The sequence below is a fragment of the Herpailurus yagouaroundi genome, unplaced genomic scaffold (genome assembly GCF_014898765.1).
Source record: "Herpailurus yagouaroundi ecotype Mexico unplaced genomic scaffold, PumYag 162, whole genome shotgun sequence".
NCBI classification, from domain to species: Eukaryota; Metazoa; Chordata; class Mammalia; order Carnivora; family Felidae; genus Herpailurus; species Herpailurus yagouaroundi.
The window spans coordinates 29,521,447-29,542,157 of record NW_024412403.1 but is presented as its reverse complement, the minus strand read 5'-3'; the positions used below and the strand labels follow the sequence as shown (position 1 = coordinate 29,542,157).

Genomic DNA, 20,711 nt, shown 5'->3' with positions numbered 1-20,711 from the left:
AAAGAAAGAAAGAAAGAAAGAAAGAAAGAAAGAAAGAAAGAAAGAAAGAGAAAGAAAGAAAGAAAGCAGTCTCTTTCTTTAATGGAAATATACATGGATGATAAATAGTGAGAGTCCTCTGCAAAGCAAGAACAAAGATCCTCATGAGACCACCAGATCTGTATACTACACTGAGCATAGAAAGGCAGTTGATTAAACTTCTCTCACTAAATACCTTATAAAATACTTAGTAGGAAATAAACTCTTGTGTCTGGTTGTTCCACAGGCAATTTTTCCATAAAATGCTAACCTGTTCATAAGTAAATAAAAAGCTTCCAGCAAAAAATACTAACAATTATGTTATTCATTTTCCACAAAATCTTATAGTCATCATACCAATCTCACTTACCTAGCCTAGGACATGATTTTTCCTTGAAGTCGTCACAGTCCACACATGAACCAGCATGGAAATCTTTGTATGAAGGACAAGGAAATGAAATAAAATTGCAGGTTGTTTCCAAAGATGCCATGAACAAGTAAACGGCTCTCTGGTGACTGCATTTAATAAATGCAACGCCTTAAGTGTTAAGAAACAAAAAACAAAAAACAAGCAAAAGAACTGCAGATGTATTAAACCAAGTTCAAGCAAATTAGAGAAAAAAATTAAAGGTTAAGTTCTACTCAATACCATGCACTTGTGAATACTGAAATGTTGCCTGACCACAATGTGCCGTTTTATCTCAAGCAGCTAGAGGTAGTACCATTGAAAATGTAAATTCAGTATGCTTTTACAGGAGATTTAAAAGACATTTTTCTAAAGTAATAATTGCCACAGGGGAAAAATGTGTTTGATTTCAATAATCTGACACACTACAAACACAGTGCCACAACACTTAAGGGCTATGTACACATGGTTCTCTTCTAACCCCTCACCCCTAATATTTCTATTTAATGTCAGAGAGGATTATGAAACCAGGTAACATTAGAACTTCATTATGTCCCTTTCTTTCCTCAACTTCTCACATCCTTATAACCTTTGATCAAACTTCTCTAGCTACAGTGGGCTTGGGCCATATGTTACTTGACAGGTGTCACTGTAGATGCTTCCTATGGCTCTGAACTGAGCCAAACTCCACACCTGGAGCAGCTGTTTGGCTATTTATGTAACAACCAAGGGCAAGAGATTATGAATCTGTGTTTGTACAATACTATAGTGATGGTAAAGATTAAGTCTTGGAACCAAACTCATGTTATGTGATACTTTGACCAGATTGCTTCTTCAATAACTCAGAACTTCTCCTAATGTTTAAAATAATGAAATACAACTGTTGAAACTAATGTAATAGGTTTCATCATGACCAAATGGTATATCTACTGGTCAACTTTATGAACCAATAAAAACCCAATTAAACCATTTTTCACCAATCACTCTCATTAATCATGAGCAACAGTGATCAAAATCTTGCCCATAGATTAAGAGGGGAAAAAAAGTAAACTGATTTTCTTTCATCATTTTGAATCATCTGTAATTCATTCAAAAATATTATTTGTATACCTGAAAAAATGGATTTGGGACAGCCAGGTTGCTTTTTTCCTCCATTTGCATAAAAATCTATATGTCCCAAAGGTTCATTAATGCCTAAACCTGAGAAGAAAAGCACTCGAGAATCACAAAGTGAACATAATCAGGTCAGCAACACTTGTACAAATAGCATCTCCTATAAATTCCATTGAAAGTGACTCCTACAGTTTGAATTGAAAATAAAATACATGCTATTTTTAAGAAGACGTGTTTTAATGCCTCAAATTAACTCCTCATGAAAATTATGTCATTAATTTAACATATTTATCAGTCACCGATTTACTATGCCCATCACAGTTCTTTGTGCTATGAATATGCAAGTAAAAAAGAAAAAGAGAGAAAAAATCCGTTTTTTTTTTTTGGTGGAAATTAAATTTTAGTGAGAGAAAGACCTAATAAACAAGTAAGAATATAGTATGCCAGATAATAATAAGGGCTGTAGAGAAAACACAAGTAGAACAAGAGTACAGTTAGTGCCTAGTGAGGGTGGCAGGTTGCTCTTTCAAACAGTTTGGTTAGGGAAATTTCCATTGAGGAGGTAGAGTCACACAAAATGTGAAAGATGTAAGACAGTGAGCCAAGCAGGAAACCATGTGAGCGTGCCTAAAGTATTCAAAGAAGCCAGGCTAGCTGGAGTACAACGTGGATGAGGGAGCACTGGAAAGAATGAAGCCAAGTCATACAGGACCTTTTAAGCCAGTGTGATGATTTGCTTGTACCCTGGATAATAAGGCCTAAGACTTGGCACTAGATTCACTAACTGGAAAAATCTAAATATGCTGCTTCAGCTGGAACAAACTGGGCCAGAGTGACATAAACCTGTAGCTATGATTTAAGGGCTTTTGTATATCTGTAGATCCTCAAGACACTGGAGAATTACAAATTCTGAGTCCACGATTACCAATACGGGATCTATAACTTGGGGAAGTCATAGGAATGAAAGAGGGTAACAAGTTCAGAATACTCAGGACTATGATTAGAAATGAAAATCTTGCTGCCAAGTAAGCCTGCTGGGCTTTGGCTTAGGGACTACAAATTTCCTACAACATAATAAACTCTTAAAAGTGATCAGCAATAGATTTATATAACAAAGTAAATACTTGCGGCTGACAGTCAGGATTAAGATGCAGCAACATGATTTAGTTCTAGTATGTAACAGAAAAAGATAACCGTTAGTGAGGTATTTATTACCAGAGCATAAGAACACTGGGCATGTGCAATATTGGGGAGGGGATTCAATGTGTAAGGAAAGGCAAAGAACAATTTTTTTTTCTTTTTTTTTCCTTCTTTTAATGTTTATTTATTTCTGAGAGAGATAGAGACAGAGACAGAGACAGACAGACGATGTGAGTGGGGGAGGGACAGAGAGAGACAGGGAGACACCAAATCTGAAGCAGGCTCCCTAAGCAGGCTCCAGGGTTTTAGCTGTCCACACAGAGCTCCTGAACCACAAGATCATGCCCTGAGCTGAAGTCGGATGCTTAACCAACAGAGCCACCTAGGCACCCCAGCAAAGAAAAATTTGGGTGAATTCATTGGAACTCCTTAGAATTGGGAAGCATAAGTGTGACTTGACTGTAACAGTGGTGAGGGTTTGATAGCCTCTTTATATTCCATCAACTGCCTGCAATTTCCTAAATATGGCCCCAAAAAACAAAAAGTCCAATGATTTTGGAGACCTTTAATTTCCTTATGTCTGAACTCAACATGGAGTTCCAAGAATAGGGGTTCCATGTTGGAGCCATCATTTTCTCCAATCTTCTACTAAAGTAGAATCAAGCCAAGAAGACTCCTCAGGGATCAAAGAGAAGCAAAAGACATTTATATTAACTTAACAAACAGCCCTTGATGTCATTTTCCCTTTATCAGATGGAGGAAGGTGAGCAGTTTGGTCATTTAGGTCATTCATTTCCTTCATTTGAGGAAGTATAGGAAAAGCATATATCACTTTTTAAATTTTCTTTTTATTGTAGTTTATAATACATATATGAAAAAAACATAAAGCTATGGATTAATTACTATCAGGGAAATAGCCAATTAGCTACCACACCAATGTCAACATATAGCACCTGGAAACCCCTACAGTGTTCTTATCTAATCACCAGCTTCTCCTTTTCCTACAATAATAATAACTACCTTTTAATAAAATAATTTTTTTGCTAATCTTTAGCTTCTAAGGATGCCTCCCAAAACATTACAATTTATATTTTCCCATATAAAAATTGACTCATATTCATGTATCCTTTTGTGTATGCTTTTATTATAAACTTGCTTTTTTATAATAATCCAAATTGGGTATGATTCATTATCCATTTTTATATGTTACTGAATTGGTTTACTAGTGTGATGATTTATGTAGAATTTTTGTATCCATGGTTATAATAGAAAATGTCCACAAATTTTCTTTTCTGTAATGTCTGTCTCAAGTTTTGACATTAAATTTATGAAGGCTTTTTAAAAAGGTTTTAAACAGTTTCCTACATTTTTTTTTACTTTTTAATTTTTTTAAACATTTATTTATTTTTTTGTGAGACAGAGAGAGAGAGACAGAGTATGAATGGGGGAGAGGCAGAGAGAGAGGGAGACACAGAATCTGAAGCAGGCTCCAGGTTCTGAGCTGTCAGCACAGAACCTGATGTGGGGATCTAACTCATGAACTACGAGATCGTGACCTGAGCTGAAGTCAGATGCTTAACTGACTGAGCCACCCAGGCACCCTGGGAATTTTTAAATTACAGTTTCTATTTCATTAATAATTATAGAACCAAATTTTCTCTCTTAATTTGTTAGTTTGGTAAATGCTTTTTCTTCTTCATAAAATTTTTCTATTTTATATATCATACCATATAATCATATATTTTCATTTCTGCATAATATTGTTCATTATATCATAATACAGTCATTTTAATACCTGTAGCATCTGTAACACTATCTCCTGTTTATTATTGATATTGTGTCTTCTCTCTTCTATTTTTTCTCTCAAAGAATATATTAACATGGAGAGTGACATATAAAATTTAAGCATTCTATATTTCCTTCATTTCATGGAATGAAGATAAAAATGAGATGTTTTACAAGCTTCATGTATGGGTTTCAAAAATATTTCTGATACCTCTGCATCAGAGAACCTACTATGAGAAAAGTGACTCCAAATCGCCAGTTCACTTCTAGAATTTTTCTAGATGTTGGACTGGTAAGTTTTCCCTGATATCCCAGCAGGAATATTAGCCCAAATTACCTAATTCACAATTTTGGAAGGTGACATAGATTTTTTAACATATACAACTGAATAAGGACAAAACCTATTGGTAAGTAAAAGATGCACTCTGAATAGTATTCAAGGAAGAATTGATCTGTCAGATATGTACTGACCCCAAATATCTCATTCAGAAATTCCTTGAGACAGGTGGATATGCAGCATCAAAATTCTGTGTCCCTCATTTGTGATGGTCATGAAAAGATCAACCAAAGGTGCCAAAACAATGTGGCATTTAGTGGTAAGTTAGATCTGATAGGTTGGGTCATCAAAAGATGTTGAGAATGAAAGACAATATAAAACAGTTTATTAGGAAAATCCAAAAAAAAAAAATAAAATAAAATAAAAAGTAGGAAGAGCTAATTCCAAGGCCATAGGCAGAGCTGAAGTTGGGATTTCAGAAAGAAGAGCTCAGACAAAGAACTGCAGAGCAATTGGGTAGTAGGTGTACTATGTGTGGGAATGCTAAGCTGATATAAGAGCTAGAGATAAGGAAGACGAGAGGTTGAGGTATCACACTAGAACTGTGAACCTTAGGCACTGACTCCCTGTGAGATATAGGTGAACTCAGATTCCACTTTAGAAGCAAAACTGTACCCATATAGGGTTAGCCCAGGCATTGATATTGAGAAATTGTCATCTATGGCATTTATAGAATTTGTATCTCTTGCAAAGGCACTGGTATGGATCACCATGAAGTCAATTCAGAGGACTATGGGAGCAAATAAATTACCTGGACCAAAGAGAAAAGTAACCTGAGGAAATAGGAGAATCAGAATAGTCTTTGCATCACTTCCTCCTTTCTCCATGGTAGCACCATAACCTCCCCATGCCCACAGTGACAACACATGTAAATTATCAGCTAATCAGAGCAAGAAACTGGTGAAGGCAGGCTCTGGAATCAAAAGATTTCAAATTTTTTGAAATTTTGAAATTTGAAATTTCAAAAAATTGAAATTTTGAAATTTGAAAGCGGCTCTGCTGCTTACTGGCCTTGTGACTTTGACTCTAGTTTCCCCATAAGTAAAAAAGAGATGACATTTACTTATCTCATGGGAACTTAGGAGAATGCCATAATTAATTCACATAAAACATTTAAAACACTGCCTGAAGTATATACGAAGTGCTCAATAAATATTAGTATCATCAATTCCAAATCAGAAAAGGGCTTAGGGCCATCTAACTTATTCCTTGAAAGTGCCTGTCCAAAGCATTCTGGACCAAACTATCAATAGCATATTTGACATTTTCAGGAAGATAATTAAAAACAATAGAGAAATTATTTCTCTACCTTTAGGGGAAGGTATTCTTTATCTGTGCCTGAAATGCTGTTTTCATTTCTAGTTGATAGATATCACAGCAAGAAAATGAGTGGAGAATGGTAACCTAAATACATCAGGAACATTAAGCATGGGAGAATTTGTGATCAAATCAAAATTGTCAATAGCATGAACAAGATGAAGTATTTTTTAATCAAATTTCTGCTTTTTAGGATGATAGGACAGGTCTTGAAACCTGAAGGAGGTAAATTGAAGGCAAAAATGCCATGTTAACACCCATAGGATATCACTAACTCCAAGAAATACCACTTGTGGGAAACATAATCATTTTATAATTACAGACTCATCATCACTTTATCCACTAATCTTCCTCCTTTTATGTTCTCTGCATCCCAATGTCTACATCTCCTTTTCATTTTCAAGTAATTAAGCAATAAATCCTACATTGTTACCATTGATATCAGAATGGATGACATCCACAAACTTTGCATCAGTGTAATCTAATCTGAGATCACATGGCTGTCCAGAGAACTTTGGCCCAGCTGGGTCAAGACCTGAAATTCAAGAAAGAAACTATCAATCAGTTAATCAACTTCTACTATAGTGTTTATTAGATCATATGTTTGCATTATTATATTATAAACATAAGTCTATATAGCTTTAAACTTGTCTAAAAACTAATCTAAATATAAATGAAATTGGATGAATAGCAAATATCTTCATTATCTGAATAATTTATACCAATCTTCCGAGTTTACCAACAATCTAGTGTTAAGCCACACTAGAAATGCCTCAACAAAATATTGTAGGTTTTTTTTTAGCATTTTTATTTAAGAAGTACTTAGAGATAAACTGGTAGTATTTTTATAGTTAATAAGTAACTACTACTTTTCCTGGAGGGGAAGGGGAATGAGTAATAGCCTGGTCCTATCTTGAACTTCATGCCTTACTAGTTCATCCCAGATCTATCTGCAGTTCTAAAATGAATTTTAAGTGCCAAATACAATTTGTGGTGGGGTATAAAACATAATTATTATTATGTTATCATTTATTTTCCACCAAAAGCTTCCCATATACACACAAGAAAAGAAAAATGTATTAAAATTTCCATGGAATATAGATATTATTTCTGGTGCATGTGAAATTCTACATAGAAATTCTAGGCTCATGACCTACTGGCAACTGTCAAAAAGGGGCAAAGAGGTAAAATTCAACACCTTGAGAACATCTGTGCAATGGGAGATACACTCATCTCAAAAAAGAGATTTTTTTAAACTAAAATATAATGTTGCTCATCCCAAGCCCTTCTATTTTCCCTAGTGTATTTAGCCCACTTGACTGAATGAGGCAGAAACTTCTCTTTTCATAAATAATTCTGATGTAGAACTACTACACTTGCTGGAATTTTAAACCCTGATGATTGCTTGACATGTGGAGCCATTCAAACTGGACTAATGTGTGAATAAACACACTTTAACATAAAGTAGGATTACTGTGATGGTTGAAAGAGAAATAGGCTTTGGTTGCTAGAAAGCTTTGCATAAATCCTGGCTTAGCTGTTAAGAACGTTTGACCTTCCTACATTCATTCAGTTAACCTGTTTTCGTATCTGTATAACAGGGATATTACTAAAACTGATCAAAGTAAGAAAGGTATACTTAAAGTTTGTAAAGCTCTTACTTATGCAATTTATTCACCTCTCCCCTCCCCCTTTGCTTCAACTTAATACTCTACTACTTTTATTAACACTCAAAATCATTATAAATCTTCTACAGACACATATCTCAATAATTGTTTTAAAAAAACAACTATAGGGCACTTGAGTAACCGGACTATAGGGCACCTAGGTGTCTGACTCTTGATTTCAGCTCAGGTCATGGTTTGGTTTCCACACTGACAGTGGGGAACCTGCTTGGGATTCTCAGTCTCCCTTTCTCTCTGCCCTTCTTCTCGTGCTTTCTCTCTCTCTCTCTCTCTCTCTCTCTCTCTCTCTCAAATAATAAACCTTTTTTTTTTTTTTTAAGCTAAATTGGTTGGGGAAGGATACTAACTTTCTGGTTCTAAAATCACCACCATTCCCAAAAGGAAGCATGAAAATCCACATCAGCATTATTTGGCTACTAAACTTTCTGCATGCAGGAACTCTGTGAAGGAAAATATGAGAGGAATCAGGATCTAGACTCCCTCAAGCCTGGTTGTCAACTCCTGATTCTCTCTTCTGATGTTCAAGTAAAATTTTTAAAAGAACTGAAATATGTTAAAGTTTATGAAAATTAAATACATGGGTATATATTTAGTTAATACATGAAAAAAGTTTTATAAAAAAAAGTTACAGAGGGAAGGAGGCAAACCATAAGAGACTCTTAAATACTAAGAAGAAACTGAGGGTTGATGGGGGGTGGAAGAGAGGGGAAAAATGGGTGGTGGGCATTGAGGAGGGCACCTGTTGGGATGAGCACTGGGTGTTGTATGGAAACCCATTTGACAATAAATTATATTTAATATAAAAAAAGAAAAAAGTTTTATATTTAATGAGTCAAGCTTTTCTCTGGATTATTACAATAATAGGTTCTTAAAATTCACATGGAGCTGCAGAAATTGATCTTCCTCCCAGTTCTATATGAGCACTTCAACACTGCTTAGAACTAAAGAAAGAAGACTTTAGAATCTAACTAAAACAAAGGCGAGCATTGAATATAATACAGAAAAAAATAATGTGCATCATTTTTACTGTTTAACTATTGTGCCTGTTAACTTGTAAATAAAGTAATTTCTAATGGTTAAAATTATGCTAAAACACTAATTTTATCAAAAATATTTTACCTGTAATTCTTCCAAGTTGACCTTGAAATATCTTTCCAACAAATCCACTAACATGAGCCCCTAAGCTCATACCTATGAAATGAAAATTATCAAGAGTCGCTCCATGGTTCTGCAATTGAAAATGAAGTGTTATGATTTTCATTTCAGAAATCACAAATTATGCCTTGTGCATCAATATTATAGTATTCACTATTTTTTTTTTTCTGGTTTAATACATTTCTGGGAGATAGAGAATGGGATTTTATAATTTCAAAACAACATATTGTTGTTCAACTTTTTCCATAAGATATCTGATTTTTCTCAATATATTTTTAGTAATAACATTAAGCTTTTAAAAACCTTTGTTATCTATTATCTAAAATAGTATATGCAAAATAATATATTAATTAATAAATAATTTTGTAATAATAGTAATAGACATTAACAGGTACTTAACTTGAATAAGTGTTTTATAACTATCATATTCCATTAACTTGAATAAGTGTTTTGTAAATCTCATATTCACATTAGTCCTACGAGTTATTTATTTTTATCCTATTGCCCAAAGTTATTAAGAGCACATATTAAGTGTTGAATGAATAGTTTGATAATGAGTTGCCCAAAGCCAAATATACTTATTACTGTAAGGGAAAAAGATGGACTTCAAGTCCAGGCCTATTTAACTCCAAAATATATACTAATCTGCCTCCTTGTTTTATCTGATCAGATTGTGTCAAAATCCCTAGGAAGACTGGAACAGTGTGAATTATAATTCTCATTTCGGAGATGATACAATGAGACTCATGGATTTTAAGTGATTTCCCAAATTCACAAGCTGGAGAGTGATGGAATCTGATCTTCCAAGCCCAAGTTTTGAGCACTTCTTAGAGTCTTAGCCCTGGAGGGCCACTAGGGAGCTAACAAGGAGGGAAAGTTTCTCCCACCACACTCTCAGAAAGCAGGTTGTGGTCCATTCAGCAGAGTGACACATTTGATGGCTTGGAGAAAGATGTGGAACATTTACTGCCAATGAGAAACTAGACCCAGGCTTTCCAGCCACAGGTTAATTTTCTTCAAATTTCTCAGAGCAATGCCCAGAAACCTGAAGGGGTATTGCTCTCAACTTTAGTGTTGTTAATCTTTTCATTTTTTTCCTTAATATAAAGCCTTTTTCTAAATTTCTATATTTAATAATCATATTTCCAACACTTTGAAGTACATGTTTATTAGAGAAAAGACCACTTCTATAAGCAAAAATCAGTTATGTAGTTTACAGGTGATAAGAACAGGTGAATCAATCACCTCCTCTGTCTCTCTATAGAGAGATGGTTTGGTTTTGTCCGAACTTGGGGATGTATAAATTATACTGATCCTGATTTTTACTCAGATTATTTTATGCCAGGTCCTGGTTAAGAATTAATGTCATTTTATACTTATATAAAATATTGTCATAAAGTTTGATTATCTCAAATACATAGATAAATAAATGAGGCAGAGAGATTAAACAATTGGTCAGAGTCACACAGAGGATAACAGGTTGATTTGATCTTTGAACTCCTCCAGTCTGACTCCTAACCATTATATGTAACTGCTTCTTGGATCAGTTATGCCTGCTTAGTTTTAAGAGAGTCTCCCAAGCACAACTGAGCAAGTTGAGTTGAGCACAACTCAAAACAGATTTCAAGCCCATGAATGCCCCAGAAATTACCTTTCTTTCTCTCAAGCGCTCATCACCACCACATCTCTCTCTAGAATAGACACTGATCGCCATATGGGTTGACATAGTAAATGTAGATGTAAATTCCTGATAAGCCCAAATTAGCCTCAATTTGTTAGACTCATCCCAACCCTGGACCTAAATGCTGGACAAATCTAAATGGTATTAAGACTGGTCTTGAAGATTGGCAGAAGTATGCAACTTTTTAAGATGTTTTTCCCTCACTTTTACCAATTCACACTCAATTAACTATAAACATATTAGCCATACCTTAGAAAATAACTTAATGATTATATAGTTTATCTCCTTGGTGCACAGAGAATCACTACCTTAACCTCAAGTCAGTATAGGTAAAGTTACAAAAGGATAAAAATCTTAAAAGATTGTTTTAAGTTTATTTATTTATTTTGAGAGAGAGAGCACGTGCAGGCATGCATGCATGTGAGCAGGGGACGGTCAGAGAGAGAGGGAAAGACAGAATCTTAAGCAGGCTCTGCACTGCCAGCACAGAGCCTAATGTGGGGCTCGAAGCCACAAACAGTGAAATAATGACCTGAGCTGAAACTAAGAGTCACTTAACTGACTGAGCCACCAGGTGCCCCCAAAAATCTTAAAAGATTTTTAAGACAAAATGTAATAACTAAGTCTTTAAGACATTTCTTCTAAAAATAAGACAGTACACATCTACGTATGGCATTTATCCATTTCCACAAAGAAAAGATGGCTGTAAATGGTAGCATATTAAAGCAATAATTCTTAATGCTTATAGAAAAAAAGTATTTATCTTACTACCACTCTGTGGTATTGCATAAAACACTGTATATTGTATAACATACATAATATATAAAATTCTTACCAAAAGAACCTGAATGTATGTACCCAAAGTAGCAGCAACTTTTCTGATGTTTTTAACTGCTCTGTTGTAAATAAAAGTTGTAGCACCCCGGTTCCAGTCTACTACAATTACATTCAGATCCTCGTGATTCAGCAAAACCTTTAGAAAGTTCTGAAGCCATTTAGGAGTGGAGCCCATTGGTCTGTATCCATGAATAATCCAGACTGTTTTCTTGCTTGTATTGAAATTAACATTAAGTGAGTTATTCTGCTCAAACAGTGGCTCAGCACAGGAAGGATTGTTTCTTGTATACATCATCAAAACAATGTCCATTTGGGGAGAAAACAAATCTTTGATGGAATGCAATATGTTTAGCTGAGAGAATTCAAGGCATGGTCTTTTATTCTCTGAAATTGAAAAAAAATTCAGTTAAGCTGAGTACTGGGATAGTATTTGATACAATTCTTATTACTGTTTAAAAGAACAGATTTGAACTTGAAGCGTGGGAAGGATTTTATTTCACTAGTATTTCAACATAATATCCTGAGCAACTACAATGATTAATTTGTTGATTATATAAAGACTTTTTGAACAAGAAGCATTCAAAATTTTAAAATAAAATATAGAAAGAAATATGGTTGGTTAGAAAAATTATTTTTTATCTGTACAAAACTGCAATGGTGTGACTAAAATCATTAATATTGTTAGTAACGAAAGTATTATTCACACCAGTAAAAGTACACAAATTGTGAGCTTTAAAAGAAATTCTGCAGAAGAATACTTACATGTGAATAATAATCATTCAAAAATATATTTTATCTAATTAGCGATCAAATAAAAAATCAAAACAATATGGTATAAGTTTCTTCCTATCAAATTAAAGAAAATGAAGAAAATCATATTAATACTTAATACTTGTGAAGGTAAATTTGACACATAATTATATAAATGAATGCTAAGAGTATAAATTGGTGTAGCATCCTTTCCTTTTGAAATTGAAATTATGTGGTACATATTCATAATCTTAAAAATATGTATTCTTCCTCACTTTCCTTCTAGGATTTATATTAATGAAATAAACAATTTGTATTAAATATAAGACATTAATAACAGGTTTATGCATAATTGTACAAAAATTTAAAACAACTTAAATATCATCATTTAGTATTTTCTACTTTTTTTAAGTTTATTTATTCATGTTGAGGGGACAAGAGGACAAGTGGAACAGAGACATAGAGAGAAAAAGAAACAAAGAGAATCTTAAGCAGGGCCCATACTGTCAGCACAGAGCCTGATGTTGGGCTTGAACACACAAACCATGAGGTCATGATCTGAGTTAAAATCAAGAGTCAGACACTTAACCAACTTAGCCACCCAGGCACCCTGTCATCTTATAGTATTTTTATCAATGCATGCATCCTATATGTCTGCCTATCTATCTACCTTATGTACCTACCTACCTATCTATCCATCCATCTATCCTACAAGGAAGTAGGGAAGAAAATAAAATATCTAAGCCAAATCAACAGCAAGAATCATAGCTAGGCAGTGAAACAATGGCTGCTTTTTTAATTTTCTTTTCCATAGGTTCTCAGAATTGTAATTTCTTTCAAAGTAAGCATGTAATCCCATTTTTTTTTTATTTCTAAAAAGAGAGAGAGCATGTGAGTGGGAGAAAGGGGCAGAAGGAGAGAGAGAGAGAGAGAATCTTAAGCTGGCTTCACACTCAGCGTGGAGCCCAACAGGGGGCTGATATCAGGACCCTGGGATCTATGACCTGAGCCAAAATCAAGAGTCTGATCAACTGACTGAGCCACCCAGGCACCCCTCAATTTTTTTTTATGAGAGCATATGATTGTACTGTTTCTGGAAGTTTTACTTGTTAAAAGATTTGGGAAACAATTTGCCAGCATATATCAAAAATTCACAAAATCGTTAATATCTTCATGTCAGTAATTCTACTTCTAAAAATTTATCCCAAGAAAATAGTCATTTAAACATATAAAATCAACTAATGTATATTATTTTAGCACTGGAGAAATAGAAGCGATTTAAGTGTCCAGAAACAATAATGTGATTAAGTAAGCTACATACATATAATATATATGTGTGTGTGTGTGTATATATATATATATATATATATATATATATGTTGTATATATTTAAAACTATAGACGTATAATAGATGTTTGATAAATCCATAATAATATGCACTAATTACAATCTACCTTCTAGTTCAGAGAGTATATATGTGATACTGTCACAATTATTCAGAAGATGAAGGAGGAAGGGAGTGAAGGAAAGGCAAGAACCACAATTAATTCCCAGGTTAACAGCTAAGAGATACTTAGACAAGTGAAAAAGTTTGAAACAAACTTCATTTGTTCTAAGTGCTAGAGAATGAGGAAGTGGAAAGGAGAAATAAATCAAATCACAGTGCAATATCACTGCTTGCTACACTATACAAATTGCATAGGGAATTGTGTACATCCATTTTTCCACCATCTGAAATGTTTCCCTCAGCTGAAACTCTGAGAGGGCCATATGCAATCAATATATCCACACTGCTGGTCCACTCCAAACCAGTGCAGATTTTACCTGGCCCTGGAATGAGTAATGAGGAATAAACAGAAGGACCCCTGTGATAAAGTAAGGGACAGAAAAACCTGAAACAATCTACAGAGAAATCTATTATCTATTGCCAAATGTTGAAGTAACTGCATAAAATTCTATAGCACTCTCATTACAGTACAAGAAAAATCATGTCTCAAAAAACAGGAGGCCATTAAGAGAAAATTTATTGAGGTAAAAAAAAATAATAGGACAAAATTAAAAGTGGAATAATGAGATACTGCAATTCAAGGAAAGAAAAAAATGCAATTGCAGGATAAAAATTCATGTTACACATGAGAAAACATGGAACACCCACCTGACAGTAAGAAATGAAGGAAGAAAGATTTCAATGAGGAGGAGAAACAAAGATAGGGGACAGGAAATGATGATTCAAGTTAAAAATCATCGTTTTCCTGGAACGGGAAATAATTGGAGAGGGAGAGGGTAGCAGTTACAATAACTAAGGAAATAATTGCACACCAGGGTGTGCAAACTGAAAGACTCAACACAATCTAGAGAAAATCAGTTAATTAGACTCATCAAGAGACTTCCTAGAAACTGGTTTGGGTTTTGATGAAAGAGAAAAATATCCTAAAAACATCAAGGCAGAAAATCCATGTTAAAAATAATAGAGAAACGAAGTCTTGATGACTTCAGATTTGCCTTCCGAAGCAATACATTAGACAGATAAAAGTGTAATGAATGAAGGTTATAAGTGGAAAAGTTTGTGGCCTAAGAATTTTATATCCTCCCTTAAGTGCACCACTCACAAATGACACAGTACAGTTCCCGACATCATCATTGTTAAATAAGTGCTATATTTAATGAAGACAAGATCCACAGAAACTCACAGTATAAAAAGATTGAAAGTGAGCATAGAAATAGGTTAGACACCAATATAAGTGTAAATATTAAAAACTGGGTAAAACAAATGCAATATCAAAAGGCATTCTTATTTGAATGTTTGATAAGAATATTTAAATATTAAGACAAGTCAATATACTAATAAGATGGGAATTTCAGTTAAAAGTAGTATCAACAAAGTAGGTGTGGACAAAATCCTTTAACTGGGGGATCAAAAGATATCAGTTATTTTTAATTTTAATATATAGTTAAATGTGGCTTTAAAAAGATATTGAAACCTGAAATGTTAAACCCTGTACTATGTAAAACAGTACATGTAACTTTGTACACACTAAAAACATAGAAGTACAGCAATGTATATATACATAAGATAAGAAAAAATGAAAAAAAGAAATATAGAAAGTTAAATCCATGAAACAAAATAATACAATTATACTAGAGAAAAAAATATATGATATATACAAACTTACGTAACTGTATAAAGATTGCCTATTCAAAAACAAAGAATCTTCAGTTTTCATTAAAAAATGACACTTAGTTATAAGTTATTTAAAAGAAGTAACAGAGATTTTAAATAAATGGGAAGGTATATTCTACACAAAATAAAACGAAAGCTGTTTGGTATACTAGATTATAAGGGTGGCTCCAATTCATCCCCCTTTCCTTGCCATGGAAAATAGGATCTTGGTATATATAATACAAGCAGAAACTTAAAATGGGTTTCTACTTTGCGGGGTTGGCCTCTCCTACTTTGGCCATCACCATGAGAATATCCCTGGTCTGGCCTGTTAGAAGAAAAGAAAGAGGTGTAGAAGAGCCCAGCTCACCAAGTTCCCAGCTGGTCACCCCAGGCGACTGACAGCCAGTCAAAAGCAAAAAAATGCAAGTGAACCCAACAGAAGAGTAGTACTACCTAACCACAAAATCCCCACCTGACTCCACAAGTGTGACTAATGCTGCTTTAAGCCAAATGCTACTGAGGGCCTGGGGTTTTGTTTTGTTTCATGGTGTTTGGCTTTACTGTGACATGATACAATTGATTCCATTGGTAATATTAATATCAGGTACAGAAAATAAAAACAAACGTCTTTAAAAGATAATAAAATGTTACACTAGTATACAGTAAAACTCCTAAAAAACATTTAACTGAATTATGATAGATGTTAGGAATAGAAAAATAAAGTTCTATATATCAAAAACTTATCAGAATTCCCAATAATATTGTCATATTTCTCAGCAGAAACTTTGTAGTCCAGAAGGCAGTGAGATGACATATATTTAAAGTGATGAAAGAGAAAAACTTTCAACCTAGAATTCTATATCCAGCAAAACTGCCCTTAAAAAAATGAGAGTTAAGTTAAGACATCCCTAGACAAACAAAAGCTGAGGGAGTTCACTGCCATAGACTTGGCTCTACATGAAATAACAATGAGAGCCTTCAAGTTGAAATGAAAGTGCATTAGACAAAAACTTAAAGTCATATGAAAACATAAAGAGCTTTGGAAAGGACAAATGTATAAACAAATACAAAAAATATTTTTTTAATTTTGATTTATAACTCTTACTTTTTATTTTCTACAGAATATAAAAGGCAAATGCATAAATACAATTATAAATCTATGTTAATGGTATGCAATATAAATATAACATTTGTGCCATCAATAACTGAAATGAAGAAAGCAGAGCTATAAAGGAGTAGTTGTTTATGTAAAAGTTGTTTTTTATTGAGGTCTTTACTTTCTTGAAGCTAACTTAGTATCAATTTAAAATAGATTGTCATAACTTTAGGATGTTACAAGTAATCCCTATGATAACCAAAAAGAAAATAATCTATAGAACATATACAAAAGAAAATGAGAAGGGAATCATAATGTGTCACTAAAAAAAAAAAAATTAAATACAAGACAGTAATGGAGGAAATGAAAGACAAAAATGAGCTCTAAGACATATAAAAAACAAATAAGAAAATGGGAAAAAATAAGTGCTTCCTATCAGTAATAACTTTAAATGTAAATGGATTAAACTGCTTAATAAAAAGAAATAGATTGAAAGAGTGGATAAAAAACAACAACATCCAAGTGTATGCTGTCTACAAGAGACTCACTTTAAAGACATTCATAGGTTGAAAGTGTTAGGATGCAAACAAGATACTCAATGCAAAAAGTAACTGAAAGAGAGCAGGGATATGAAGAGATATCTCCACACTCATGTTGTTCACTGCAGCATTATTCACAATAATCAAGACATGGAAACAACCTAAATTTCCTTAAGTGAATGAATGGATTTTAAAAATGTAGTATATATACATAATAGAATTTATTCAACCATAAAAAAGTAAATCCTGTCATTTAGAACAGTAGATAAAACTAGATGGCATTATGCTAAGTGAAATAAGCCAGACAGAGAAAAACAAATGCTATATAATATCAACTATAAATGGAATCTAAAAACAAAAACAAAAAACAAAAAAAACAATTTCATATTAACAGATAATAAAATGGTGGTTACCAGAGGCTTGGGACTGGTAAATGGGGAGGTACAGTAACTTCCAGTTACAAGATAAATAAGTTCTTAGGATCTAGTGTGCATCAGGTGACTATAGTTAATAATACAATACTGTATATTTGATTATGTAATAATATAATATTGCATACTTGAAAGTTGCTGAGAGTAAATCTTAAGCATTCTCATCATGCACAGGAAAAGTGTTAATTTTGAGAGGTGATGGATGTATTAATTATCTTGATCTTGGTAATCATTCTACAATGCATATGTGTATCAAATCATCACATTGTACAATTTAAATATACACAAGTATATTTGTCAATTATTCCTCAATAAAGTTTGGGATAAGAAAAGAACAGAGATTGGGACATCTATACTTCTACCAGAGAAAATAGACTCTGAGTTAAAAATTCTTACAAGAGATAAAGAAGGACATAATAGAACTAAAACCATAAAACTCTTAGAAGAAAATACAAGAGAAAACCTCAAGACTTTGGGTCTCAAAATTACTTTTTGAGAATCACCAAAAACAGCACAGACAATAAAAGAAAAAAGGATGAAATGTACTTCATCAAAATTAAAAACTTTTGTGCATTGAAGGACATTATAAATAGAGTGAAAAGGCAATCCAGGGAATGGGAGAAAATGTTTAACAATCATATATCTGATAAGGGATTTATATTCAGAATACATAAAGAACTCCCATAATTCAATAACAACAAACAACCAATAAAAAACTGGCAAAAGATTTGAATGGACATATAGATAAGATATACAAATGGCTAATAAGCACATGAAAAAATGCTCAATCTCACTAATCATTAGAGAAATGCAAATCAAAACCATAATGAGATACCACTTCAATTCCATTAGAATCTGAAGGTAAAAGAAGTAGCTACTACCAAGAAACACAAAATAACAATTGTTGGCAAGAATGTGGAAAAATTGGAATGCTGCCCATTGCTGATGGGAATGGAAAATGGTATGGTGGTTTCTTAAAAAATTAAAAATAAAATAACAATATAATCTAGAAACTCCACTTCTGGGTATATACCTAAAAGAACTGAAAGCAGAGACTCAAAGAGATATTTATACCCCCATGTTCATAGAAACATTATTTATAATAACCAAAAGGTGGAAGCAATCCAAGCATCCATCAATAGATCAATGTATAAACAAAATCTGGTATACACATACAATAAAATATTATTCAGCCTTAAAATGAAAGTAAATTCTGACATGTGCTACAACACGGGAGAACTCTGACATTATACTAAGTGAAATAAGCCAGTCACAAAAATACAAATACTGTATGATTACACTTACATGAGTACCTAAAGTAGTCAATATAGAGAGACATAAAATAGAATAGTGGTTGCCAGGGGCTGGGAAGGAGAGGAAAATGGGGAACTATGTTTTTTATAGGTATAGAGTTTCAGTTTGGAAAGATGAAAACATTCCGGCGATGGATAGTGGCAATGGTTGCACAAAATGTGAGTGTACTTAATGCCACTGAACTGTAAAAATTATTAAAATGGTGATTTTTATATGTGTTTTACCACAATTAAAACAAAACCTTCTAGAATCCAATTCCTGTCATGAAATATATCAGATTCCATACTTCTCTTACTTCTGTAAATAACTCGAACAGTGGATAAAATGTGTATATGAAACTTTAGACACTGGACAACAAAAAGCACAGAACTGTGATCTCTAAAAGAAAGGAAACAAATTATGTGAACACTATAATCTAGTAGCTTCCTGCCTAGAGATAGTCTCCCTTAATGCAGGAAGTTTGGACCCAAGGAGAGCATGATGATGTTACCAAGTTGGGGAGAAAGATCAGGGTTTGAGGAGAGTAAAACAACTAGAATTTCTAGATTATATGCTGCAAAAGAAGTGGCTCTAAAGAGGCAGAGGCTTGAAATCTGCAGAGGGGTCCCCAAGAATCGGTTGCTGTATACAGACCTATGCATGCATAGTGTGAAACTCCACAAAGAGCTGTAAACTGAACAGTTCCAGAGGTCACAATGCTCTGGGAGACAATGAAGCCCTGGCTAGCCAGAGTAGAAAGACCCTAAGGAACATCATGGACATTCAACAGAGACCCTAGAAAGGTCACATTTGGTTTTAAGAGAGCTAAACTAGCTCTAGAGTGAAAGAGACTCATCTTTTCCTCTTTTCATTCTCTCAACTCTACTTGCTTTGATTCAGCTTCATTCTCTGGCAGGCAGCAGGCTATATGTCTGTAACATTGAGAGAAAATATTAATGATCTTGAAGTAAGCAAATATTTCTCAGACAAGATTACAGTGAGTGTGAAACATAAAAGAAAAAGGTGATAAATTGGACAGTCATAATGAAACATGTCTGTTCCTGAAAAGACACTCATCGTTAAGAGTGTGAATATGTAGGCTTGTAATATGAACACCTGAAAATCACCTGTATCCAGAATATGGTGGGGGGGGAGGGAATCTGAGTGTTTATATACACATATATGTTAAACACACGAACTCAATTTTTCAGAATTGTCAAAATAATTGAAGACACTTAACAAAAGATGGTATAATGGCCTAAGATCCATGCTCAACATCACTAGTCACCAGTAAAATGTAAGTTAAATTAAAATAATAATATCACTACACACCCACTAGAAAGGCTAAAATTAAAAAGACGGAGGGGCACCCGGCTGGTTCATCCAACTCCTGATGTCGGCTCAGGTCATGATCTCTCACTTGGAGAGATCAAGCCCCGCATCAGGATTTTCTCTCTCTCCCTCTCTGTCCCTCTCCCACTGGTGCGTAGTTTCTCTCTTTCTGTATCAAAAATAAACTTAAAAAAAATATTGACAGAACCAAGTATAGGTGAGGATGTAGGGCAACTTGAAGCATCCTTCATTGCTAAGGGAAGTAACAAAATGATATATTTTGGAAAACCATTTAGCAATTTCTCAAAATATTAAGTATATACTTTTATGACCCTAAAAAATCAGTTTCAATTGTTTACCTCTGAGAAATAAAAGCATTTGTCCACAACATGTACAAGCTCATAGACGTTTTTTCATAAGGACCCCAAACTGGAAAAAACCTGCATGTCAATAAAAGGAGTATAGGCATACAAATTGTGGCATAATTATACCATGTAACACTACCCAGCAATAAAAAGGAATAAGCTTCCCATACGTGCAACAACTTTGATAAGACTCAAAAACATGATATTGAACAAAATGTTCCACAAAGAAAAGTACATGTTGTTTAATCCCATTTTTATGAAATTCTT

At 33.7% G+C, this 20,711-nt stretch overlaps 1 protein-coding gene across 10 annotated transcripts in view; it reads right to left on the bottom strand.

Moving 5' to 3' along the window:
- The window catches only part of LIPI (lipase I), a 72,734-nt gene that overhangs the window by 37,090 nt on the left and 14,933 nt on the right, over positions 1 to 20,711 (bottom strand). For 7 of the 10 annotated variants that reach the window (XR_005793227.1, XM_040484177.1, XM_040484184.1 and 4 more), the window contains exons 3-7: positions 11,473 to 11,858; positions 8,921 to 9,029; positions 6,550 to 6,651; positions 1,535 to 1,624; positions 389 to 556 (exon numbers count right to left, since the gene is read on the bottom strand). Coding sequence is in view for 9 of the 10 variants with exons in the window: in XM_040484177.1 (XP_040340111.1) it covers positions 389 to 556; positions 1,535 to 1,624; positions 6,550 to 6,651; positions 8,921 to 9,029; positions 11,473 to 11,784 (781 nt within the window). In the remaining variant the exon portion in view is untranslated. The remainder of the gene's footprint in view (positions 1 to 388; positions 557 to 1,534; positions 1,625 to 6,549; positions 6,652 to 8,920; positions 9,030 to 11,472; positions 11,859 to 20,711) is intronic. The other 3 variants (XM_040484180.1, XM_040484182.1, XM_040484179.1) reach the window with 3 other exon arrangements.